At 37.8% G+C, this 26,844-nt stretch overlaps 4 protein-coding genes, 1 long non-coding RNA gene and 1 other non-coding gene across 10 annotated transcripts; 4 read left to right on the top strand and 2 right to left on the bottom strand.

Moving 5' to 3' along the window:
* Window positions 1–3,267: 3,267 nt before the first annotated feature.
* LOC116192020 lies at window positions 3,268–12,774 on the top strand. Of its 3 annotated transcripts, none has more exons than XM_031520413.1 (9): window positions 3,268–3,422; window positions 3,546–3,752; window positions 3,958–4,181; window positions 4,482–4,543; window positions 10,716–10,940; window positions 11,189–11,318; window positions 11,499–11,836; window positions 12,021–12,165; window positions 12,370–12,774. In XM_031520413.1, exons 1-9 carry the CDS (start codon window positions 3,413–3,415, stop codon window positions 12,619–12,621), a joined length of 1,593 nt encoding a protein of 530 aa, XP_031376273.1. In that variant the 5' UTR covers window positions 3,268–3,412; the 3' UTR covers window positions 12,622–12,774. The 3 variants fall into 3 exon arrangements, with proteins under 3 accessions (XP_031376273.1, XP_031376274.1, XP_031376272.1); XM_031520414.1 differs by having other exon boundaries at window positions 3,289–3,422; window positions 3,549–3,752; XM_031520412.1 differs by lacking the exon at window positions 3,268–3,422 and having other exon boundaries at window positions 3,434–3,752.
* Window positions 12,775–13,424: 650 nt separating this feature from the next.
* LOC116192741 (40S ribosomal protein S15-4) lies at window positions 13,425–15,281 on the top strand. The gene is made up of 4 exons (XM_031521375.1): window positions 13,425–13,583; window positions 13,695–13,843; window positions 14,327–14,384; window positions 14,870–15,281. The coding sequence occupies exons 1-4, from the start codon at window positions 13,581–13,583 to the stop codon at window positions 15,116–15,118; spliced, it is 459 nt and encodes a 152-aa protein (XP_031377235.1). The 5' UTR covers window positions 13,425–13,580; the 3' UTR covers window positions 15,119–15,281.
* LOC116193349 lies at window positions 14,580–14,742 on the top strand. The gene has a single exon (XR_004154261.1). It is a non-coding gene; the product is annotated as a small nucleolar RNA snoR143 (small nucleolar RNA).
* A 759-nt stretch (window positions 15,282–16,040) lies between the features above and the next one.
* LOC116192743 lies at window positions 16,041–16,641 on the top strand. Its single transcript, XR_004154139.1, has 2 exons — window positions 16,041–16,209; window positions 16,340–16,641. It is a non-coding gene; the product is annotated as an uncharacterized LOC116192743 (long non-coding RNA).
* Window positions 16,642–16,705: 64 nt separating this feature from the next.
* On the bottom strand, window positions 16,706–19,072 carry LOC116192740 (transcription factor bHLH92). 2 transcript variants are annotated; one of them, XM_031521373.1, is made up of 4 exons: window positions 18,678–19,072; window positions 18,572–18,598; window positions 18,164–18,463; window positions 16,706–16,914 (listed from the first exon to the last, which is right to left on the bottom strand). In XM_031521373.1, exons 1-4 carry the CDS (start codon window positions 19,026–19,028, stop codon window positions 16,825–16,827), a joined length of 768 nt encoding a protein of 255 aa, XP_031377233.1. In that variant the 5' UTR covers window positions 19,029–19,072; the 3' UTR covers window positions 16,706–16,824. The 2 variants fall into 2 exon arrangements, with proteins under 2 accessions (XP_031377233.1, XP_031377234.1); XM_031521374.1 differs by lacking the exon at window positions 18,572–18,598.
* A 681-nt stretch (window positions 19,073–19,753) lies between these two features.
* Window positions 19,754–25,817, bottom strand: LOC116187967 (CRM-domain containing factor CFM3A, chloroplastic/mitochondrial). 2 transcript variants are annotated; one of them, XM_031517035.1, is made up of 11 exons: window positions 25,546–25,817; window positions 24,768–25,419; window positions 24,359–24,472; window positions 23,900–24,278; window positions 23,404–23,534; window positions 22,893–23,246; window positions 22,329–22,485; window positions 21,960–22,252; window positions 20,641–20,700; window positions 20,450–20,539; window positions 19,754–20,343 (listed from the first exon to the last, which is right to left on the bottom strand). In XM_031517035.1, exons 1-11 carry the CDS (start codon window positions 25,611–25,613, stop codon window positions 20,089–20,091), a joined length of 2,553 nt encoding a protein of 850 aa, XP_031372895.1. In that variant the 5' UTR covers window positions 25,614–25,817; the 3' UTR covers window positions 19,754–20,088. The 2 variants fall into 2 exon arrangements, with proteins under 2 accessions (XP_031372895.1, XP_031372898.1); XM_031517038.1 differs by having other exon boundaries at window positions 24,768–25,416; window positions 25,546–25,806.
* Between the last annotated feature and the right edge of the window lie 1,027 nt (window positions 25,818–26,844).

The raw sequence follows: 26,844 nt of genomic DNA, 5'->3' as shown, positions 1-26,844 counted from the left end.
TTGGGAATTTTGCTAGTCCGTGGAGAATAAAATATATACTTTCCCACTCTGCAAAGTATTATTAGGAATTTTTCATCGAATATCTGTATTATAGAAGCTCGATCAATCTCGTCAAGGCCACACTTTATGTACAAATCAAAGGGAGATTACTTTTTCGACAATATAACGTATATAAATATATATAAATGCATATATGCGTCGCTTTTGTAAGTTTCTTCGTTTCTTTTTTAATGCACAATTTTTCTTCATTTTCTTTTTATTTTTTCCCTCTCTCGAGTATATACAACTCTACAAATTTTAAATAGTACTAATTGTTCTTTCCCCATTTTCTAAATGCTTTTTAAATATCTATATCTGACCTCTTATATTATATCCCAAATTCTAAGGTGCATAAATATGATTTTTTTTCATATCGCACAAAACCAATATGAGCACTAAAATCCCTCTCATTAAATATGGATCGTCTATTTTACATACCTTTTTTAAAGTACTTCCATTTTTTATTTTTTTATCATCCCGCAAACTTTCAATAGTGTTACATATTAGCCATCACGCATGGACCAATGAGTAAGTGCCACGTCATCGACCATAAACCACTCGTAGAATATCACACTGGGAGCAAATAGACTCACGAGCAATTACGACATTGCCCACCACATAGAATTGTAAGCAGCTGACGTCCTTGCTCACCCTTCCCTCACCATTTCCCCGAACAGTTTGAGGAACAGAGACTACTCCTCCAGAGATTCATTGCTTAACTAACTGACCCTTGGAAAATCCGTTGATTAAGTAGTTGTATGTTACAAAATTCGGCCTGCATTTCTTTCTACACCAAAAGATTTCACTTCTCTAAATAGATTTCGGTCTTTGATTTTAAAATAATTCACATAATAGACTTCCTCAAAAACTATTTTCCAAAATAGATTTATGCAAGTTGCTTTATTATCTTTCTAGTCCCTATAACATATTGATTCATTTCTTTTAAATCCATTTACAAAAAGCCTAATTTAGTTATTATCATGAATGAATTATTTATAAATTTGCTTTAAACATATCTTAAAATAAATAAGGTTTATGGATGAAACTACAAAATACATTTTGAAAGTTTATTAGAGCTTTGTTAAATTAAAAATATAGGAAACTAGATAGTCAGAATGTCTTTAAGTAAAATAAAAAGAATTACGAGAATATATATTTCTTTTTTCTGGATTTATAGGAATATATATTGACAATTGCAAACCAGTTGATAGAAAGTATGATTATAGTAAATCTAGGAGAGATGCTCCGAAGTTAAAATTCTTTCCCTTAAAAAGAGTTATAATAATTAGGGGTGTGCGCGGGTACCGGGTATACTCAGAATCGGTCGGAACCTACTCGTTAAGGTAGGGTCCGGGTAACTCGTATTGAAAATAGAGTAGGTTTCGGGTATTAAAATTAGGAATCGGTGAAAATCGATTCTGGTTCCAGTTCCTGCCTACAGGGTATCCGGAACCGGTTATTTATTAAAAAAAAAGGAAAGAGTAAAGTTACTGTCTCTTTTAATGAATCAAAACAGAGATACTTTGTTGTGTTGGATCGTATTATGGATGTTTAATTTTGTTGATGGATTGGTGAGACATAATTTTTGTTGTTGTGGATTGATTTAAATCTTTATTGATATTCTATTTGGCGTGATTACTGATTATGTATGTGACATTTTCGATTTTATTTAGCCAGAGAAAAAAAATTATGTGTTCCAACATGGTACTCGGAACCTGTGGTATAATACAGGTTCCGAGTAGGTTTCGGTTCCAAGATTCAACAGGGTAGGGTCCGGTTCCAAAATCTTGAAACCTATCTCTTACAGGGTAGGGTCCGGGTATCGTGAAAAATACAGGGCACTCGGAACCGATCACCTCTAATAACAATGTACAAGATTATCATAATTAAAATGTATAATCTTCATATAATCGTGATACATAATAAAAAATATACCAAATATACAATAAATATATTCTATGACATGCATGTACTAATTAAAATTGTTTCATATTCCGATAGTTTTAAATTATTTTTAAAATATTAAATTCTCTACATAAAACAATTTGTAATTAGAATTTAGACAAAAACTTTAAAGATATCTTAGAATTTTATTCTGCATTTGGTTTCAAAATATGATTCTAAAATCAGATTTTGATTTTGAAAAAGAGTGATATAAATGGAGCTCACCATTTGACTTTGTATGAGTTATTTTGTTTTGTTATAAAAAAGAGTGATATATATAATATCCATCCTTTGACTTTATATAAATTATTTTGTTTTATTATGAATAAAATTAAATTATATTTTGAAATCCAACCAGTCATAACTCCCTGCTACAACTGTAGGGGTGCAGGAAGCAGCTTTTTCAACGTGGGACTGTAGCTATTTTGTCCGGGAGGCAGCTTTGTCATCCCATTTCTCTACTACAATTACACTTGCAGGGCAGGAGGCAGCTTTTTTAAGTGGGGGAGTATAGCTATTTTGTCCGGACCTCCATGAAACAGAGTAAAATTTCAATTCTGCTCTAAAACCAAAGGTCATCGTTTGTTTTTACAACAATAATTTTACTGCACTCAGTTTTATTTTATTTTTCCCCCTCAATTTGACAATCGTTATTATTTTTTATCTTTTTTTTAATTTAATAATAAATTCCCTCACATTTCGAATTCTCTCAAATATTAATTACTTTTTTATTTTTTAAATTTTATAATATATTCTCCCATATATTTTTTTCTAATCATTATTACAATTAATTTTTTAATAATAATGTTTTTCAATTATTTTGTCTCCATTTGATGGAGTGAAGTAGAGTTATACTCTATTTCGAAACCAAATGCGTCGACACTTAGTTTTGAAGAGTCGTACTATGAAATTAATAAATAAGAATAAATGCGTGCGCTCGAACCTGCGGTCTGATACTATATATAATTTTGGGGATGACCATAATAACTATTTGATTTCAAAAGTTAAACCTTATAAGAATACAACGATAGTTAGTAATTCATTACTCAAAACAATGGTACCCATTTAGTTCATGAGTAGAATTGACCCATTAAAAAATAAAGGTATTCTGAACGTGGATCAAGAAGAATTCATTTTTGGTATTTTATTTGTTCTTTTTTAATAATTGATGGGGGAGGGCATGTGCGCTTATTATACCTTTACCTGTTTAGTTCATGAGTAGAATTGACCTATTAAAAAATAAAGGCATTTTGAACGTGGATAAAGAAGAATTCATTTTTGGTATTTTATTTGTTCTTTTTTAATAATTGATGGGGGAGGGCATGTGCACTTATTATACCTTTAGTGCTCCGTTCAATGGGCAATCTCAAAGTCCCATCCACCTCTGACGATCAACTAATCCTCCCATCTCCCCAAGCCAAAGCCAAAGATGGAGTCTCGTGAGTCTTCTTCAATTCAACCATCTCTCTCTCTTTGTTTCTTGATGTTTTTGTCCCTTTGGGTTTCTTCTTCCTCTCTCAGAGTTCCAGACATTGATCTCAACCTCTTCTGTCTCCCCATAGAAGGCCATGGAAGAAACGTGCTGGCCCACATCTTCGCCGCCTCCTTCATGGGGTTCGTGGCTGCAGCCGCTGCCCGTAACTATCGCCAGCGGCGGAAGTCCAAGCCGAAGGTGTTGTCACCACCAAGGAACCCCAATGTGATTCCTCATCTAGACAGGACCGAGTCGGGCCATCTCGGAAGAATCGAAAGCTTCTCCCACTATGTCGGTAAAATCTCTAGCCGAAGGTGCATTAACATGTGTTTATATTTTATCCTGATCGAAGCTCAATCGGAATGGCCCTTCTCTCTGCCCCGTGTAAAAATAATTCGAGCGTCAATGAAAAGCAGAAGATCGTCAAAGCTGTAGATCCAGGATTACATATATGTTCGTCGTATGGTATTCATGTTGCTGCATTTAAATTATGCGCGCAGCACGGCAGCTGGGGTTTGAAGATGAAAGCGAGTGCCCGCAGCTGTGCAAGTTGGCCATGGATTACTTGAAGCGGACCAAAGGGTGCGAGGACAGCATCTACGAGTACTTTGCGAACGAGCCTGACGCCGAGACGCTGTATGTTAAGCTCCTCGACGAATTCGAGAGCTACATCCTCGGCTACTTCGCCTTTCACTGGAACCAGGCCTCCGAGATGATCAACCAGGTACGGATCGGTTCAGAGTTCAGATCGTGCTTAATCAAAGTAGCCTATTAACCTGTCCTGTGGTCAACATGAATGAAACTTTCGAAGTTTATGCATCCACCCGAAAGTCAATGTCTAGCAAAGAACACGTGAAGATATATTAACTCATCATACATATGTAAATTCTGAAATATAATAAGTAGCTATTTGCAATATATGTATATATATATATATGTGCGCGCGCGCGCTCGCATATACATAATTTCTCATAATTTTGTTATTTAATTATGTCTGTATTTCTGTGGTTTGGTTGATAATTAGGTACTATCTACGGAATCGGAGCAAAAAACAAAGCTCAAGAGCTTTGTCTTGGCCGCGACAAGGCATGCCCCTTTCTCATCTCTCATCTCTCATCTCTCTCTCTCTCTCTCTCTTCTTCTTCTTCTTAAAATAAAAATCTTAAATATCCATCTCTCATCATCTCTCTCCTCTTTCTTCCTTAAAATTTACATCTCATTTGTTCTTTTCTTCATCCACATATATCATCCTATATTTATAATTATTATTTTGTACTTTTATTCGTACGAAATATATAATTACTATGCACTCTCTTATTTAATTTAAAAAATTGAGCAGCGATGTGGGAGCTTCATTGCTAACCTTAAATTCATCTTACGCATCATTTTTCAATTTCAATATAGTTTTTTTGACACCCTAATCCTTATACGATATCTACCACCCTTCCAATATATCGAATATATACACTACATGATTATTATGTCTCATTATATATGTTATTCGCATTTTCATAAGTGATAAGCACATGATTTTCTCTTTTTTTTAACTCTCGCTCACAATTCATAATGTTTGTAATGAATCATGTTGATAAGCACTATTATTTATGTGTTAGAATATAGAATTTTGTTATATTTTTTTCTATCTATATTAATCATATCTATATATAATGTAATTCAAGCTAATCCCACTAGATCCTTCCATTTAGGCATTTTTTCATAAATCCCCAGCTCATGATAAAACATGCCTTCAAAATCCTGCATTAAAATATATACACGAATCTCAAATCAATTTTTTTTTTTTCATTTTTATCCCATCTCTTTTTTCTACCATTTTTTCCCTCACTAGGCCCGGCAATGAGTGGGTAAAAAAGACTAGTTTTTTGTTATAAGAGAGGGCTATAAGTCCAATACAAGATTAGTTTTAAATATGTTGATATACTAATTCTCTGTCGTAAAAAACAATTTATGTTAAGATTCCATACAATGTATGGGTAAAACACTAGTTATACATCATTTTATTGAAAAAGTAATTAAGTCAACCATGAAAATATGGTTGTTTAATAGGAGGTTGTCTAAGGGTCGTGCATGAGCTAAACTATATTCTAGCTAGGTTCAATATTCGCGCACAGGTTCAACCCAAAGTCCTTCTAGGTTCGCTATTGGTTTCATTCATAAACCAAACCGAACGGTTGAATTGTGTCGACTCTGCCGCGTATGCTGTTGCTTTCTACCAATCTTAGGTTTTTAAATAGATAACTTGCTCGGTGTTCTCATACGGTAGAAAGAATATACAATTCCACTATAATATGAACACGTCAAGCATAGGTGAAAAAAAAATTAAAACTAAGGTCCATGTCCACTAGTCATTTTAACTTAATATTCTATTTCAAGCATGATGTTTTGCAAATTATTGTGTTATGGTTTTTGCACGACATGATGATCCGCGGGTGGGCTACTGCACTAATTAATTAATCAATTATCTACAATATCTTATCATCTGAATCCGATTGCCAAGTCATAATATCTAATATATTAATTCCTCACCACAAGTGCCTCTTAGTGAATGCAAAGGGATGGCCGGCAATATGGGGAGAAAATAATAATTTATTAAATTCTATGATTAGTTAACTTTCCTCGGCCCCAAAGCTAGGAATAACTTTTACTAGAAGATATATCAACTCAATAATTAAAATGGAAAATGATTGAGCCTAATATTAGAAGTACATACCTTTGCTAATCGCAATCTAAAATTAAATAATTAAGATGAATTTTTTATAATTCCTGAAGGTGGTCCTAAACTACCTACCGGGAATTATTTATTTGTTTATTTATTTATCAGCCTCTCAATAATGTATTATTATATTTGTCCATAATATGATTAAACTATGAACATAAAATATTCACCGAAAAAACTATGAACATAAAAGAAAATAAAAAATAAAAAAGGAATAAATTTTTAAGATTATTAATTGTGCCATAGTAAAAACTCTATATGATTGACTTTGAGAGTCTTCTCTTTTGTCAAATAAAAAAGATAATTTTAATCTATCATCTATCTATATATAACCGTTTTTTTTCCCTTCATCTTGCCATTATAAAAGAAGAAGCCCGATTTACTCCCACTATTCTTTACCCAAATTATTTGGATATTGAACCGGACTCCTCACCAGGTTACGGGTCAATCAACTCAACCACCGAAAAATTAAACAAAAAATATACTTATATATAATTGCTATAAATAATTTTATTTCAATTTCTTTCTCTCACAAAAATTTCGAATATCCATATCTATATATATTGAGTAACAACTAGCTTAACACATTGTATCTAATAAGATTAACTTTAAAATTAAATTATTGTATGACATCATTTTAAAATCTCACAATATATTTATAAATATTTATAAGTATACTGTTTAAGAAAAAAACAAGTCCAACCATGAATGGAGAATTATGGAAATGATCCTATAAATTAACTTTTTTGACATCGAGTCCTATAAGTTTCATTTTTTCCAGTCCTATATGTTTGCTTCGTTAGATGCTTATGGTCCAAATTTATTTTGTAAATTTATAATATTTTGTAAATGTATTTTTAATTTTAATATTTTGGGATTTAATGTAGCTTTTTTTATATATCTTTATAATTTTTTTAAAAAATTATATTTTATATTTTAAAAAAAAATTAAATTTAATTTCTTAAAATAAAAAATCAAATAAATAATAATTTAAAAAAAATCACGGCATTAAATCCACATCTTCATTCGTTAATAGTCGGTACAGAATAGACCAAAACCGTTACTTTTTGAAACGATTTAGAACAGTTTTTTTTCCAAAAATAAACTAATAGGACTGAAGTTCAAAATATAAAAACTTTTAGGACCATTGTTGTTATTTTTTAAATTTTCACGTAGGTATTTAATAGACGAGTGGAAAAGATTTAACGTCGTTTATGTCCACGTCGGCACCGGATAACGACTAGTCACAATTTAACCATAATGCAACAATCGTTTAGGACTGGAAAAGAACAAAATAAAACTTATGGGACTCGATGTCAACAAAGGACAAACTTAGAGAACTATTTTCTAATTTTTCCAATCGTGAATAAATTGGCTAACAAGGTCCACAAGTTAATGGAATGAGTCACGTTTGGTCAGTGTTATCAGAACAGGACTGGATAGTGAACTAGAAGGGGTATGGTTTATGAGTTCGAATTACTAGGTTCGATGAGTCGGACTGCACGTTTAATAAAAATAAAATAAATATTCATATTATTAAAAAATTATTATAATTAAGATAGAAGTATAATTATTTCAAAGAAATATAATGATAGTATAAGAAAATGTCTATATCTAATATTCTTACTCCAAAATAAATATTAGATTTTAATAAGTACTTAAAAGTAGTAGTGGCTTGGTTTGTAGCATGTTAGTATCAGAAACAAGAAGTCATGGTTTCAAATCTTTTACACAACCTAACAATTTTTACACTAGAAGAATTAAATAGGAAACCCATAAAACCCTTAGAATCAGTCGGTTCAATGAAATTTTGCTCCAAAATCGATCGATTTAATGGGTCTAATGGCTGAACTCTGCCACTTGGGTTTTTAGGTAAATCAGATTGGACATGGTGCTAGTTCCTAGTCCGCTCGGTTCTGATAACAATGCTTTTGGTGATATTCAACGAGTATTTTATTATATTATATTATTCTGACAATAAAAAAGTGGTCCCTCGAAAGGAGAGGGCGAGTGCTGCCCCTTTATTTTTCTTTTTCCAATATAATTTTTTCCTGTCTATATATACAATTACCTATAAGCCCAATGGACCCTAACTAATCCAATCCCGATTCGGCTGACTCACTAAGAAATAAAACTCTTCAAATCGTGAATTCCCTCTATTCACAATATTTGAATCCAAAAACTTGCTTTAGGATTTTTTCCCCTTTTCCTATCTTTTGCAATATATTTTTGTGGTATACATCATCCGATATTTGGAAGCCCAATGGACATCAATTAAACCATATTCGAATTGGCTCAACCACTAAGGAGTAACACTCTCCAAATTATGAATTTTCTCTATTCATAAGACTCGAACCTAGGACCTTCTTTGAGGGGAACAAGCGTCCATAACAATTGAACTTACTCGAATTGATTCTTTTGCAATATATTTAAAATGACATTTGGTTATTCAAAGGGTTAAAAATTTTATGTCCATGATGGCACCGGTTAATGATTAGTCATGACTTGGATCATAATGTAGCAAACGTTTAGGATTGCAAAAGCCAAAATACTACTTATGGGACTCGTTGTCAACAAAGGACAAACTTATAGAACTATTTTTGTAATTTTCTCGATCATGAATAAATTGGCCAACAAGGTCCACAAGTCAATGGAATGAGTTACTTTTGGTCAGTGTTATCAGAACAAGACTGGATGGTGAACTAGAAGGGGTATGGGTTCGGGTTTATAGATTTGATTTACTGGGTTCGATGGGCCGGACTACACGTTTAATAAAAAAATAAATAAATATTCATATTATTTAAAAAAATTATGATAATTAAGATAGAAGTATGATGATTTCAAAGAAATATAATGATAATATAAGAAAATGCCTATATTTAATATTCTTACTGAAAAATAAATATTGATTTTAATAAGTACTTAAAAGTAGAGTTAAAAGAAAAAAGAAAGAAGAGTATGTATGCATTGTGCTTGAGTAGTATGCTAGTATCAGAAGCAAGATGTCATGGTTTTAAATCTTTTACAACCTAACAATTTTTACACTAGAAGAACTAAATAGGAAACCCATAAAACCCATAAAATCGACTGGTTCAATGAAATTTTGCTCCAAAATCGGTCGGTTCAATGGGTCTAACGGCTGAACTCTGCCGCTGGGGTTTTTAAGCAGGTCAGACCTAACATGGTGCAAGTTTCCGGTCCGCCTGGTGGAACCAGTTGGTCCGGTCCGATTCTGATAACAATGCTTCTGGTGAGTAAATATTCAACGAGTATTTTATTATATTATATTAGTTTGACAACTAAAAACTTGTCCCTCAAAAGGAGAGGGCGAATGCTGCCCCTTTTCTCTTTTTCTTTTTCAATATATTTTTTCATATATATATATATATATATAATATATATATACAATTATCTATAAGCCCAATGGACCATGACTAATCCAACTCCGATTCGGCTAACTTACTATGGAATAAAACTCTTCAAATCATGGATTCCATCTATTCATAATATTCGAATCCAAAAACTTGCTTTATGATTTTTTTTTTGCCTTTTCCTATCTTTTGCAATATATTTTTGCGGTACACATCACCCGTTAGTTGGAAGCCCTATGGGCGTCAATTAATCCATATTCGAATCGGCCCAACCACTAAGGAGTAACACTCCAAATTATGGATTTTTTTCCATTCATAAGACTTGAACTTAGGATCTGTTTAGAGGGGAATAAGCGTCCATAACAATTGAACTCACTCGAATTGATTCTTTTGCAATATATTTAAAATGACATTTGGTTATTCAAAGGGTTACTTAGGTTGTGTTTGGTTTCATAGTAGAATTTTAAAATTTGATTTTGATTTTGATTTTGAGTGGTATAAATGGGGCTCATCCTTTGACTTTGTATGAGTTATGTTGTTTTGTTGTGGAAAAAAGTGGTATAAATGGGGCCCACTCTTTGACTTTGTATGAGTTATTTTGTTTGGTAGTTGGTAGAATTAAGTTAGAATTGTGATTCTAAAATTGCATCTTGAAACCAGACAGGCCCTTAGCTTTCAAGGAGAGTAACGATTTTGAATTTCTTTTGGGCTTCGATGTCCTTAGGTGGGGAATTTTTTTTTAATTCTAATTTTAACTCTACTCATTACACAATAAAAATCAGCAACACAATTATAACTTTTTCTTATTTTTTCAATTTTTTAACCATTCAATTCAATTTTTAATATTAAATTCTCTCAACTATTCATTACTTTTTCATACTTTTTCCCATAATTTAACAACATAATAATTACAATCAAATTTCCTCAATCTATACTTTTTCTAAAATTCTACATTAAAAAATTGATGCACAGTTTTTAGATATGTAAACTGACTGGAGTGACAAGTGAGCTAAACTGCTTCATCATCCCCATTATGAAACTTAAATTGATGTGATTTCGTCATGATCACTTCACTTGTTAGATTAATTCGTTCAGCACGATTAGTTATTGATGCAACATTGTGATTATTGGGTTAAATTACCTGTATCTGCAGGAAGCAGAGGTTCGAACGGGTGACAAAGAACCTGAAGGTGACTAGGGTGTTCTCAACATTGGTGGAGGAGATGAAGGCGATCGGTTCGTTCAACAAGCTAGAGGGCTCAGAGTGTACAGAAGTGATGGCACCGGTGGCCCATAACAAGCGGAGTCCCGTGCTCCTACTGATGGGCGGCGGCATGGGTGCTGGCAAGAGCACTGTCCTTAAGGACATCCTCAAACAGTTAACTACCTATAAACCTTTTCATTAACTTATACAGGGGCAGTGTGATTATTTTCCTGAGTCACGTGAGAACAGAACCAAATTACATTTGAATACCAAAGCTAAAAGAATCCAGTTTTTTGTTCAACTTCTGGTCAGATGTTTGTTTTTATGGTGGAACGGTTCAGTTTGATTCTATCGAACGAGTCTAAATATATCGTAACCAAAACATATCTGAATAACTTAACTAAGAAAAGTTAATTTTGCAGGCCATTCTGGGCAGAAGCAGCTGCAAATGCGGTGGTTGTGGAGGCCGATGCTTTCAAAGAGACCGATGTCATATACAAAGCCCTCAATTCCAGAGGCCGCCATGATGACATGCTCTCGACCGCCGAATTGGTAATATTTTCCTCTATATGATGCCATTCAAATCTCTAACGATATACACTTGTAAATTTTATATATTATTTGTCTGATCATATGTAGTTGTCAGAATCAAACACCCTTTTATGTTGCAAGTCTGATGTCATATACAACGCGGAGTGTTTTGAATTCTTAGACTGCACATATTATTCATAGGTGCACCAAAATTCTACGTCTGCGGCATCTTCCCTATTGGTGACAGCGCTGAATGAGGGGCGGGACGTGATACTGGACGGTACTCTGTCATGGGAGCCATACGTGGAGCAGACAATCGCGATGGCCCGTGATGTTCACCGGTGCCGGTACAGAATGGGTGTAGGCTACAAGGTGGCCGAGGACGGCACCGTGACTGAGAATTACTGGGAGCAGTTCTTATCCGAAGAGGAAGGCGAAGGCAATCAAGAAAATGGCACTAGGGCCGACAGAAAGCCATACAGGATTGAAATGGTTGGTGTGGTTTGCGATGCTTACTTAGCTGTCGTCCGGGGCATCAGGTAGGAACACATAAATGCTGGCCTTGATTAATTTACCGTATGTTCCATGTGTCGTGATCCATCCTCGTCTCCATACGAGCACTTAAAATTAGTTTGGATGACAAGAGAGTCTGCTCGTACCCTTATAGTCCTGAGTTCCGATCTGCGAGTTTTGTGCTTACTAGAAGCGTGTGTATCTCTACAGGAGAGCAGTTATAGTAGGGAGGGCAGTGAGAGTGAACTCGCAGCTGACGTCCCACAAAAGATTTGCGAATGCTTTCCGGAAATACTGCCATCTTGTGGACAATGCCCGGCTATATTGCACCAATGCAGTCGGTGGCCCGCCTACGGTATGTCCAATTGCTGTATCCGTTTCAACACCCTGTCACGTATAATTATTATCATAAACATAATTTTCCATATAATAACAATAAGGGCCTTATCGGATGTTGTCGACAAACAACATTAACTTTGCTTAAGACTCCGATCTCTGCTGGCCTAGTGACGAACCATTAATGTTCCGATTCCCATCGCCCTGTTCTTTTATTGAGCAGTTAATAGCATGGAAAGAGGGTGAGAACAAGCTGCTGGTGGATCCAGAAGAGATCAAGTGTTTGAACACGGTGGGCTGCCTGAACCCGGCTGCAGAGTCTATCTACGAGCTCTACCAGGATCCAAGCCCAATCTTCGAGCCTGGTTCCATCTGGAAAGATATCCACCTCGCCCCTACGAGGCCCGCACGCCAAGTCGAACTCAAGTCCACCATCAAGAAAATTGAAGAGCATAACAAAACCAATGATAAATAAAGGCCACCATTGTGAACAACTGTTAATGATCATTGCGGTTTGTTTCCTCGGTTTGCTGAAGCTCAAGTTGTTGCCAATGAATTGATTTTTCAGAACAGACGTTTCTGTATATTTTGGTATATGCGCACCAAATTCCCCATCATTAAGTTTGCTCATTTGGGGTCAATTAAGAAAAGCTTAGTCATAAACACGTGAACGTAGTTCAACAGCAAAATACACGGGATATGAAATTCATTGAAAGTACCTCGCAATCAGAACCAAACGACACCCGAATAAGATCGATCTCACTCTTAGCCTATAAGCAAAGGATCTCCGTAATTTCACCGAGAAAAAGCTTAGTTATAAGGAAAAGGAGTTCAGAGTGGTTATACTTTTATTCGATTCGAAATCAATAGATCTATGGTTCGATACTTACTAGTGAGAAGGGTATTACAGTAAAATCGTACTACTTTCTGGTCATTCTACATACCAAACACAACAATTTGTATGACCGTTTATCTTTTTAAAAAAAGTCCTCTGAAAAATATATATAGAAAATTAAAGAAAAAAGAATATAGTCGTCAAACACGACAAATTTACCAATTCCCATCAATACCTTTTATCTTCTAAAAATATTCCTCTGAAAAAAAATATATATATATATATATATATATATATATATATATAGAAATTAAAGAACTCGCATAGAAAGATCCCAGCAGAAAAGAGGAGGTGACGCGGGCTCGGGCGGCCCATACTAAATGGGCCTGGCTTGGCCCGCAGGAGGTGGAATGGGGACCCTTAACGAAATATGAGATATTGAGGTCCACATCTGCAATATTCACAAATTTACCCACAAGACTGATCCGACATATAAGAGGAAGCACACATAAAACCCTAGCGGCCACCGTCTGCATCTCCCCCTCTTCCGGCCTTCCTTCCTTCCTCAGCTTAGGGTTTCTGAAGCCGATCTCGAAGTCATGGTGAGTCCTCTCTCTCTCTCTCTCTCTCTCTCTCTCTCTCTCTCTCTCTCTTTCTCTCCTCTCGCTCTGCCTGTGAATGCTTGGCTTGACGCTTAAGATGCTATGCGGCAGGCGGATGTGGAGCCGGAGGTGGCGGTTGCTGGGCAGCCGAAGAAGAGAACATTCAAGAAGTTCTCCTTCAGAGGCGTCGACTTGGACGCTCTCCTCGACATGTCCACCGATGAGCTCGTCAAGCTCTTCACTGCCCGAGCTCGCAGAAGGTGAAATCTCAAATCTCTGTTTCATGATGCTTTTACGGAATATCGTCGGAGCTCCGGAGCTGTATGTCAAATGCTAAGTGATGGATTTGAGCTATGAGTGCATTCAATTGACTGTACCTTCAACTATGGATCTGTTAAAGCGTAATGGATTGGCGTAGCATTGCTCGAGTTTTCACATAATTAACTGTATAGCTATTTGGACTTATAGACATTTCATTCAATGACTGTTTGGGCCAATTCCTGGATGTTAGACTCTTTCCGGTTATTTGTAACAGATATATGATCTCATTTGCTGAAACAAATTGATAGAAATGCGGCGGATTCATGATTGATAGTTATGTTGTTCGAGTTAGATACGTTATCGTCAGTTCTTCCAATTTCAAGATATTGTGAGGCTGTTAAACATAACTTTGTGTTTGCTTGTTTGTTAAGCACTGTGGAATGGATTTTGAGTTTAGTAATGGTGATTGTGGTGTGGAATAGGTTCCAAAGAGGTCTGAAGAGGAAGCCCATGGCTCTTATCAAGAAGCTGCGCAAGGCGGTATGTGCTCTTTCTTGCATTCACTATATAAGCCAAGTGATAAGTGATAACCATGCTGGGATTCGTGAATTTTACATGGAGACAAAAGCAAAGCGCGAATGCTAGGTTCTAAATATGGTGAAATTGAGCAAATAGTGCGAATTCTGTTTACTTAAGAATAAGAGGAAGGTATATGCTATTGCGGGATGAAAAAGACTGCACTCGTATTGTTGGCTACTCTTATCTATGATAGTGTGGCCTCGAACATGGGTGCACAAACTAATAGCTGTTAAGTCAGCAGCGGCCAGACAACCGTAGAGATGGATCCACAGGTGAATGGCATTTGATGCTGCTTGCCTACTGATTCCATCTTACATTCTTAACTGAAAATTTGATTTTATTCTCTTATTTATGTTGGACATTGCTCATTAGCCAGAGGAATAGTGCGGTGCCTTGCTTCATAAGAGTTTATCTCATGCTCAAGCTTCTTTTCTTATATGGATCAGAAAAGGGAGGCCCCACCCGGTGAGAAGCCAGAACCAGTCCGGACTCACCTGCGCAACATGATCATCGTGCCTGAGATGATTGGCAGCATCATTGGTGTCTACAATGGGAAGACCTTCAACCAAGTTGAAATCAAGCCCGAAATGATTGGACACTACCTTGCTGAGTTCTCTATCTCATACAAGCCCGTCAAGCACGGTAGGCCTGGTATTGGTGCCACCCATTCTTCTAGGTTCATCCCTCTGAAGTGAAAGCCCTGTTTCCGATGCACAAGCCCATCTTTTGTTTTCCTTTTATATTTACAGGACATTTGTGTTGGCAACCCGTGTTACAATGTTCAGAATGGTTTTTAGTAGTATGAGAGGATAGAGTTTTATGTTCTCATTGGTTATTAATGGGTTCGATATTTCTCTACTTTCGTTTCCTTTTCTCAATGATTTAATTATGGTTAGGATACTGGCATCTAACACTATGAATTTCAAGGTTCGTTCTCGGTGCAAATAGTAATCCAGAATCTCAAATTTACCCTCTACATTCTCGATCAATTTGAACCAAGAGTCACAAATGTGATGCTGGAGAGAGGAATGTGAAAGTCATTGGGATAGAATTGCCAAATCACCATCACCAATGTATTGTGATTGAACGTTCTCAAATGTAAGCATTGATTGGGGTACAGTGATGAACGAGGGTTATAACGTGGAGCTCAGTTCGACTATGGGCTTACATCCTCTCTTAAATCTGTACTCGAGATGGAACACGAGGATTAGTTCCATCTGGTGTAAGATGGAGGCTTCCCGGTTAGTTGATTAGATCTCAAGTAAGATTGAGGCGAGACTTCTTTTTCTACGGTGTGGATTCTGATAAATCCGGGATCAGAAAACAAAGGGGGCCTCAATCAAACACGATCGTTTGGAGTTCCACATAAATTCACATTATATCTGTAAAAGAGTTAAATGGTTTGCCCCTCTAATTATGAGATAATTTTGGATTTGCTCTTTGACCTTCAAAATTTTGCAGGCTTTCTCCGACCTAATAGAAAAATAAAGTCATCCATCCACCAAATGCCAACCAGATTTTCCGCCAAAATAGAATATATGCCACTTACATGTCATTTTTCAGAGGGTAGAGATAAAATGTCACTCAATCAATTGATATACCTGCAAAAGGGAAAAACTGATCAAAAATTGAATTTGGGAAAATTAGGGCATCGATCAAGTCACCCACCATAGCCTTCTCCCTAACCAAACAAATCCCTCCCACTCCTCACCAACGACCCCACCGTTGCAGTCTTCTTGTCGGCGACTAGTCAATCCTACGGCTGCAGCCTTCGGATGGAATTTAGGTGGGTGCCACTTAATTGCCCTATTTCTTCGATGAATTTGTCCCCTTTGCCCTCTTTGATCGCAATTCGATGCAATCTTTACGTGATTCAGTGTCGAATTGAGGGTACAGTCGTTCTGCTTGGTGGGCAGGTGTTGATTTTGCTCATTGATTCGCAAATGGTAGCTGGCATGGAGACCGAGTTCTTGCATTGGCCAATCGGAGTTTGTAGAGTGGGGATCGGGTCTGCCCTGTCCGTGAAATGTCCGGTCAGGGAGAAGCACTAATATGTGCCCTAATTTTCCCAAATTCAACTTTTTGCTCAATTTTTCCCTTCTTGCATGTATCAATTGATTGAGTGACATTTTACTCTTTTCAAAATGTCAGGTGAGTGGCAGATGCCCTCTTTGACCGGAAATCTGTCTGGAATTTGGACTAGGGTACACCTTATTTATTTTCAGCTCATGTTAGATGGGGAGTACTATGCTAAAATTTGAAAGTGATGGGACAAACCCAAATTCACCCCCACAGTATGGGGACAAACTGAATTTAACCTATTTATAAATATATCATATGCATAATAATATAATTTACAAGATGCAATTTTATCAAAGTGAAAAACTTTGGGCTACTCTACTCATAATATTCCATGCAACTTGTGCAGAAGTTTCCTCTCAGCTTCATAGAGTTTGCTCTGTATGACATTTTCAACTTCTGCTGCTTCGACCTGCTCATTACAATTATCAAAATAAGTTAATTAATTACATAATAAATTTTGACTAAATTAAATAGGCAAAGAACACAAAGCACTTGATGTGACTTCCCCACGTGCGGTTGTCTGTTAATTTATAGCAAAACCAAAAAATAATAAGCAAACAAAGCGTAAAATATTCACTCTGCCTATAAGAGATTTGGTCCATTTTCAATACAAAAAATCGAGCCGATAGGGGGGACGATAATTGACAATGATGTCATACTTGGGGCCTAAGATGAGACGAGTTTCTCTCTTCACACGCTTAGGTCGGACTAAGATGCCCTTACGTGGCAACGTGCGACTTTGAAATTCACTTACACTTATACTAGAACAACCCACCCTCAAGAACTAACTACATGAGCGCACTTCAATTGCCTATCAACAAAGAGACATTTCAAATAGCGTGATCTGAACCCGCATATATGAGTGTGTGAGCATTACCCACTCTTATACCATGTAAAATACCCACTGGACCTACAAGCGATTGGGTCAATTTTCAACCAAACAGTTCGAATTGATAGATTGTGGTACCCAATCTCTTATAAACTCCATTAGATTCTTCTTAGTTTTTTTTGTGAGATTTTGTACTTTTGACACAATGCAAGTATATCTATGGTTCTGATTTTCCTAATCTTTTTTGTTGTGAACCTTGATATCTGGAAGTTCAATTGAACCCCGACTAATTCAGTCAAACCGGATCGGCCCACTAAAGGGTAAAACTCTCCCGACGTGAATTTTTTGCATTTTTAAAGACTGAAATTTGATATCTTATTTAAGCGGAACAAATACTGAATTACTTGAGATACAAGCCATGCTGAATTTCCCTACGTTTTTTCGACCACCCGATTTTTCCAACTTCAGTTGTTGACTAAGAAAAGTTTTCTGGTTTTTCTATTTTCTCTTCCTTCCCTTGGAAACATAAGGAAAATATTTTCTACGGGTTGAGACTTCACGGAATGTCAAGCCATCAAAAGTGCGAAAAGTCGTTCCCACATTGTGAGAAACCCGAATAATTAAGAAAACGAGATAAAAAAAAAAAAAAGCTTCTTTGCACATAAAAACTGGGAACTGAAATTATATTATTCTGATCATCGGAAATATGCAGTATTTCACGTTGAATTTCAGTAATGAGGACGAGAGGTTCTGCTGTGATGAAAAGCAATTTGCAAAAACAATTGCCCATTATATAATGTGGTAAAACAAACCGATTTGAGTTGAGTACCTTTTCTCGTGTCTCTAGAACAGCAGAGAACTCCTGCGCGGAAAACTTTGACCGAGCGGAAGTCGTCTCGAGCCCCAAGTCATCCAGGCACCTGAGAACTTCCAGCATCGAATCCATCCCTGACACAGGATTCCCAATTCTAACCTTAATTTTGGTTCCTCGGGGCGCGTCATTCTCCTTCACTGCCATTACCCCTAGACTGGCCTTGAGATCATCGTTTCTCTTTTGCAGCTCTTCCTTGTACCCCTGCAGGTCCTGGATTTTTGTCAAAGCCGCTTGAACGATCGATTTCTTGTCATTCTGCACATTGATGAGTTATCGATCAGTCTCGTGCATATCTCCCCCTTTACAACACAGTTTCAGATTGTGTTGAATGAAGCTGTGGAGAGTTGAAACTAGCTCCAATACCATTTGAAATTTCCGAGCCATCGGCCTCTGTCCATTCCGAAAGCATGTGGTAAATATGTTTGTTAGTTTAACGGAAAGTTCGACCAAGTAAGAAAACTCAAATCACCTTGGTGCCCCGAGGCAAAAGGGAATGCAAGGCCGAGAAGCTCTGCTTCTGCTTCTCCCTCCGCATCCTCTCGCTCATCATGTGCTGGTACCCTTTCCCTCTGTCGAGCTCTCGGTTTCTTGAACACTCTGGCCAGCTTCTCCTTACGAACTCCAGGACCCTCTTGTTCATATTCGCCGACAGCCCCAGGCTGGCCCGCGATTGATTACTGCTGGTACCTACAGCACGGTACGGCATGAAAGAGCTCCAGCTCGGGAAATGAGCCGGCGGGATATCATCGGACCAGAAGAGGCTGCTGTTGCTGCTGCTGCTGACAAACAGTTCGTGATCCTCTTGAAAGAAGACATCCATAGCTGCGCTGACTTTGTTTCCTTTACGAGAAGCTCTTTTCGCCTGGAAGTATTCGAAATTTCGGTTTCAGCGGTTATTTATATAAAACTGTCTTCTTCCTTGCTGGGAGGGATAAAAATTTAAGCACGTGGTCAACTTTGTCGTCTTCGGAGAATTTTCTCTCTGCGGTCAAAGAGTTCGTGTGGCTTAAATATTAAATGTCAAATTGGAAAAGTAAGATGAAAATTTTAATTAAGGGAGTCGTTTCGAAGTCAATCGCTCGATTCGCTTCTGCAGATTCTTTATCCCCGTCTACAAAAGGGCTTAGTCGAGATTGAGGGTCGTGGCAGGACCGATGTGTCCAATGATCGAGCCTAGACTAAGGGCCCGACTTAGGATTCATGACAGAATTTGACTGCGAAATCTTGCAAAATTTTTTTTCTTTTAAACATTTTACTGCAGCTCATCGCCGATTTATATTATCTAAATTACGACCGATAAAAATATTCTCGATTCAACAAAACATTTTTGGCAGTTTTGCTTGTGGGCTTCTTAAAACGGACTCAGTAGAATGCCATACTTCGTGTTCGAGTGAGTCAGCTCGTGATGACTATCCAACATGTCAAAAGAGAAATAGGTTAAGATTAAGCTAAGGTTGACCGTTACGACATGGAAAAGTCCAACATGGAGGATAAATTAAAAAGCATCAAATTATCAATTTTTTATTAAGATTTGCTAAAACATCATTAATATAAATACTCTATAATATTTAAATTGCGTAATGGTTAACTAAATAATCAGTATTGCTACAAGGTGAGGTTTGACTTCATGGGTCCAAACAACTGTCAACGCCGCCTCCAACCAAATCGCTGACAAAAATATGAACTAGTCAACTTGAAGATACAAACAAGTAATCAGGAAATCTGAGTTCAGTGACCGTTCTGGATCATCGGCAGTCGAATTATAACGGGTTTCAACTACTCGACCATCGACCAAGCCATGTCAGGAGAGTTCTGTACAGAACCGTATGGAAGCAACATCCATTATAACTATTTGTCCTGCCTTTCCTTTCGGTGGTTTCTTAATTTTGCGACCGAAAATCGTCATGGCCTGCTTCTGAATCGCAGTCAATGTCTCGGTAATTAGCTGGTGCTGCATGTGCGTGCAAAACTGAACTATCTTCTGATTCTCCTTCAGATTCTTCATCCGACACTTTTTCCTCTTCATTGTATGGAACGTCAGTTTCCTCCAGGAGATGGTCAATTGAATCACGCCTCTCACCTTCACCGTTGCTCTCGCTCTTGTACATCTGGATATATGCCTCTTCTCCTTCCTCCTAGTTTCCATGAGAAAACACAGAACCCGAAACATCAGACCAAGTGACCTTACATTATGATAACAGACAGAGGTTGTTAAATGACCAAATTGGCAATTTATCAAACCTCACTGTCCTCCTCATCAGTCAGGTAAGCTGAATCGAGCTTCTCGTACAGTGCTTCATCACCCTTCTCTTTGACTCTGTCCATTTGCTCCTACGTACCAAAAATGAAGAAAGGCATCAGATCAGATACTTGAGAGTTATAAGGTTTCGAGCTATACCGAATATGAAAGCATGAAAATTTCGGCTTCTTACAATTTCAGATCTCAGTTTCACCACCTTGCTCTCCAGCGCCGAAACATGATTAAGGAGTGCCTGTTGACAGGAAGAGGTCAGGCATATGATTAGTAATTTTATTTTCATTTTCCACTACATAGGAAAAATATATATATGAGGAAAAGACTGCTAAAATAAACAACATATGTACACCGGGAAAAAAAAAATTTACTGTAATGGACCGCACGAAAAGTCCCTCCCTTTTATATTTCTTAATTTTTTGTTCCTCGGTAATGCGACCGAAAAGTGGCCTGTTTGAATCGCAGTCAATTTGAATTAGTTTTGTGCTCACTACTATCTCTGATTTCTTCATTCCACCACACTTTTTTTTCATTGTAAACGTCATTTTCTCTGAAGATTCATTACATTCACCTCACACACCGTTGCTTCTTTATCTGGAATATTCTTCTCTTTCAGTATTTTCACACCCAAATCAACAACACAATGATACAACAATTAAAACAAATCAATTTATCAAACCACTGTCCTTATTCTAAGCTGAATCGAGTTCCTAATATTTTTTGTCCATTTTGTACCATGAAGAACTAATCGATACTTAAAAAGCGACTTGAATGACTGATGCTTCTATTCTTATAACCTTGCTTCAAATTAAGCTGTTGACAAAACAGCAAATTTAATACATTTCACTACATAAAAAATTTAAGAAGATACATAAACAACATGTGGAAAAATTGTAAGAAGCCATTCATATTTCAATGTGATATGACTCACGCTTTGAAAACCATTGAACTTTAGTTTTAACCTACCTTTTCTCAATTCTTCCACAACACAATCATTACTTTTTTCACAATTCAACAACGCAATCATTACTTTCTCTCAACTATTCATTACATTTTTCAAAATTTAACAACACAATTATTACTTTATCTCAACTATTCATTACTCTTTCACGCATTTTCACACTTTTTCTCATAATTCAACAACACAATTATTACAACTCAATTAAAATCAAAACTCAACTCTACTTAACTTCCAAAACCAAACATACCATTATTTTTCTAAAACCGAATAGGAAGTTCCTGAATATTTTTTGTCCATAATTTGTGATCCGATGATTTTAAGAACTAATCGGTAGACTTAAAAAGCGACTTGCTGACTTATGCTATCTATTCTTATAACATTATTCAAATTAAGCTGATTGGACAAAACATAAGCAAATTTGCAAGTACCATTTCAACCTCACAATCAAAAAATTTAAGATAGGATAACATAAACATCATGTGGATTGAAAATTGTAAGAAGCCATTCAATAAATTTATACAAATGTGCAATATTACCTCACGCCTTTGAAGCTCGATTGAACGAGCCAGAGCCTTCCTTTTGGTCAAAAGATTCTTCGGCCTCAGTGTGGAAGGTCGCTGATAATCCTTCCCACGAAACACAATTATAGCGTAACCCTTGGAGACTTTGTCCACCGAGACTAAGACCCCACCACTTTCGGCTTCAAGCGCCAAAGCTATCTTCCTCACATTGTCGAAGGTCTTAGCCTTCACGATTATCTTAACCAGTTCTCGGTACTTCCAATGCAAGTGCATGTTTTCCACAGTACCATCAAAAACTCCACGCCTTCCTGCAACAAGAAATCCATAAACGTTAAGCTTCATGAAGTAAAAGCATGAACAGTAAAGGAGTTCTATTGCATTTACCAAGTAGTAAAAATGCTTTCATTCTCAGGCCGAGCTTGCGGAACATGAACCTCTCCTCATCAGTGATGCTATCTGGGTCCGCTTGCCTTTCGGCGGGTTTCAAGAACTCCTCTACCTTTGACAAAGCTCTTTCACCTCTCACAAGCTTCTTTTCAGCCTATATGAGAGATTATCTTCGTTAACAAAAACTGGCACTCTTCGACAGTTCTAGGGGCCACCCAGTCTATTGGAATATAAGAGCTTCCAAATAGTTGCTGTTCTCGATGCGAATTAACAAAATCATGTGCACTAAACCCGAAAATTCATGCTACAAATAAAGGAACAACTTCTATTAAAATGTCCCACATGGATGTTCATGAGGCACGTCTTTGGTTTGACTCTCCATATGCCCTTGTTAGACACAGGATAACAACCATACGAGTTTAAAAAGGGACTAGGACTCATCTCAATCCATGGATCTCTCAGCTGTTTGGACCCCCACAAGGAATCACTCTTGCAGAAAAGACAAAGGGAAAGAAGTATCTACAACGGACAACATGAGAAGACAAGTTTGAAGTGACTCACTAGTGAAAGCTTCCTCTCGAGCTTCCTGACGAGTTCTGCATGCCTAGCAATTTCAGCCTCCCTCATAACTTTCTTTTTTTGTTGCTCGTCCAATTTATTTGCCCACTTGGCATTCGCATCCAAAGTCTCCCCAAGTGTTCCTGCACTTGGCACTATCTCATTGCTCTCGACAGCATCGGACATGACTAAAGCTGTAGCCCTGAGGCGGGCCTGCTCCTCTTTGTCCTGGTGGGACCGAGCCAGCCTTTCCCTTTCCAAGAGGGCTTCAGTGACTTCTCGGGACAAGAAACTCTTCCCTCTGTAGAAAACGAGAAAGTCCTTGTTTCTTGAGAGCAGCACTCCTCCTGTTAATTTCTGTACTGATACAAAAAGAGGTTTTTGAAATTTACATTCCACCAAGCAGTAAAATGATAGGCTCCTTTTTGCAAATACTCCCAGCAAAAGATTAACATCGGTAAATGAATGATGGGAAGAGAGAACAAGTAAATAAGTCGTACAGAACCTCCCTCACCTTTATATCTTCAGCCATTCTTTCACTAGTGGTCAACTGTACACCACGTTTTAACGCCACTTTTGCAATTTTGCTTCGTTCCCATAACTTAATCATAGCCACAGCCACTCCTTGGAGCTGCCTGCATCTTCCTGAAGATGCAAAGATGTAGAGAAATTAACGATGTCAATTGAAAGAAGGGCAGAGCGTACATAGTTTCTGATAACTTTTTATACGTATATCATACCGTAACTATATCTGCTCAAGCAAATGCCTTTCTAGCGAACAATATAATCATCAATATCCTACTAAAAGTTTCACATAAAAGCCGAGTTTCATTCAATCAGCCAGAGAAAAAACTGGACTGCATTCAAGTAACCCCTCTACTGGTTTATTGGTGCTTATTTAAGAATATTTTTCAGATCTCATGATTCAACACAATTCTACACTTAGTACACAAATTAAACTTTTCTAAGACACATATCTCCGATTAACAAGTAAATCATTTTCCACAAACCTAGAGCAAAATGCGGAGGAAGAAATCTGGCAACCCTTCTCAGAGCCGTTGCTTCTTTCTGCGAGAGTGTTGCACGAACCCCATAAGGAAGGACTCTGAAGGGAGGTTGATAACCTGCAACTGTGCCAGGCAGCATATCTGCATCTACAGGCAGGGGTTCAGATCCTGGCCAATCTTTGTATCTCGGGCCAAGGGTGTCCAAAAACTTGTCCATTTCATCCTCGTACTCGACTACTTGCAATGATTCCTCTTCCTTATTATCATCAATGGCAGATACTGAATTAACCCGTGGCATTACCACCTCTTCACTGGGACTAAGTTCTGAGCGATCTCTTATGTCACTAGTATCAGCAACTGTCAAAGTGGAACTAGTGGAAACCCCCAGATACTTGGCATTACCACCTCTTCACTGGGACTAAGTTCTGAGCGATCAAGTATCATCAAAGTGCTAGTGGAAACCCCCTTTGCAAATCTGCGTTTGTTTAGTTGAACCGAAGCAACCTCATAGCTTACCCCCCTGTATAACGAAACAGAAGTTCCCGACCTCCAAATCACTAAACCACCGGTCTTTCTCTGCAGAAATTTGCAATGACAGCAAAGTTATGCTATTGATAGCTGCGAATGTTCAGAGATTCAGCAGAGCAAAAACATCTAAAATCACGAGCACGAGACTTAAGCTCTAATATATAACAAGAAATAATCAATTTATACCATTTGCTTTTCAGATGTCATTATAAGAAAGATTCAGTATATCTCAGAGAACATCAAATGATTCCCTTCTCTAAGTCAGACGCTGCCAACTTCAATATCATCTTCGTTTCCACGAGAAACTAGTAAACAAACAACCAAAAGTCTCAGAGAAGCTAACCTCGAGAATCTCATGCATCCGCCTCATGTTAAGCGCCGGTGCACCCTCGATCTTGAGACGCACGACCTCTGACGTCCTCCACCGCTCATGAATCTCGTCCACAACCTCCTGCGTAACCCCAGCCCCACCAATCCTCATCTTCCGCTTCGTCTGGAAAGTCAGGATCTTCAGCCTCCGCAACTCCGACTCGGGAATCGTAAGCTCGGCCACCGAGGTCTTACTTTTACTCCTCGCCGACCACTGACCCCCTCCCTCCCCCTCCTCGCCCTTCTTCTGCTTCTCCTCCCACGGGAACCTCACCTCGCTATCTCCATCTCCCCCATTGATTCCCGTCGAGAACCCGCCTCGGGTGTTAGGCAGCATTCCCTCCTCGACGTAGAAGATGTCCTCCACCGAACCTTTCTCGATCACCCTCTCCGCCGACCCTTTTCCTTCACTGTCATCGCTCACGTACCCGAATTTCCTCAGTTTCTCGACTATCCTCTGCATAGTACTCCCACCGCCACCACTACTCTCCCCAAGACCAGAATTTGACGCATTCCCCCCATTCCTACTCCTATAATTCATCGCCACCCGAGGCGGCTTGGGGCTGACTCTGCCGTTCTTGTCATTCCATTTATCCAACCAACTGCCTCCGCCACTGCTGCTGCTACTGAAATTGAAGTTCGGGTTCGATTTAAAATTCCCTCGTGGGTTTGGCTCAGGTGACGAAATGGAGGCGAAATTGAGCTTATTTGCATTGAAAAGGAGACTGTTGCCAGGGAACGAAGAGGTGTACCTGAAGAAACTGAGGCGGCCGCCATGGAACTTTGGCGGGCAGAAATGGCGGCTCGGGACCAGAGCCATGGGAGCTAGGTTACAACAAAAGGGGAAATCATGAAATCCTGGAATCGAAAGGATTGGAGAATTCAAGAAGGCGATGAAAGGTTGTCCTGAGCTGAGATTTTTGTCAGGTTTTTAGCCTTTGGAAATGGAAGAAATGGAAGCTCACTCTCTCTCTCTCTCTCTCTCTCTCTCTCTCTCTCTCTCTCTCTCTCTAGTAAAATATTATCTCAAAGGGCGGGGAGGGACAGGTGAGGCTAATCGTTTGCCAGGATAGGTGTGCTCGTGCCCGGAATAGGATTATCTTCTTTTTTTGTTTTTTTTAGTTAATTGTGCCGTATAGCCTAACGTTTAAAGAAATTTTTAGTTCTAGCATAAACTTAATTTTTTACCTGAAATATTCTAACGTTGACTTGTTGGTTTCACATATATTACGACACTAATTTTCTGTCCAAAATTGATGGAATTGCACACGTGCCACGTTAATTTTGTAACACATGTAAATAACGTTACAAAATTAACGTGTCACGTGTGTAATTCCATCAATTTTGAACGGAAAGTTAGCGTCAAGATAAATGTGAAACCAACACGTCAATATTGGGATATCTCAGGTAAAAAATCAAGTTTAAAATAGAACTAAGAATTCATTCAAATGTTTGGTTATATAGCGCAATTATCCCTTTTTATTTTTTTTTTAATCCGAGTATCCAGAAATTTTTTGTTTTTGTTTTTGGGTGAGAGCACATTCAATGGGACCCATGAACCTAAACCAATCTCAACACTGACACGTAAACCCTAATCTCTTACAAATCCCCGACATAAGGAGAGAACTAAATATAGCAACTGGACATCACTAATCTAAAAGTTAGAGCTAATAATTATGAGTCCAATTTCTTAAAGACCAAAATTTTCTTTTTATTTATCTAATGTGAGGCAACCAATCTGCAGCATAAGGAGATAGGAACTAAGCTTGGTCAATGAGCCTGCGCCTCAAAATTAGTGTCTGATTAACGGTTCGATTTGCTACGTGGTGGTTGTGACTTGTGTGGTTGTAGAGGATCGTTCTCAGCCTCTTAGAAGGGAAAAGAAAAAAGGTACCAAGATAATTAACCGTTCTCAAAAGTGTGAGATTTCACCGAACAACAAGCACATCGTACGTATTTGGCCCGTGAGCTTCCCTTGTAACGAACAAAAATAAGCACAGTGCACAAAGGATAATGTTACCTAGGAGTACCCTGACTTCGAGCAACCTCCA

The sequence above is a fragment of the Punica granatum genome, chromosome 1 (assembly GCF_007655135.1).
Source record: "Punica granatum isolate Tunisia-2019 chromosome 1, ASM765513v2, whole genome shotgun sequence".
Taxonomy (NCBI): Eukaryota; Viridiplantae; Streptophyta; class Magnoliopsida; order Myrtales; family Lythraceae; genus Punica; species Punica granatum.
Note: the sequence above shows the minus strand (reverse complement) of the source record. Positions and strands in the feature narration are given on the sequence as shown.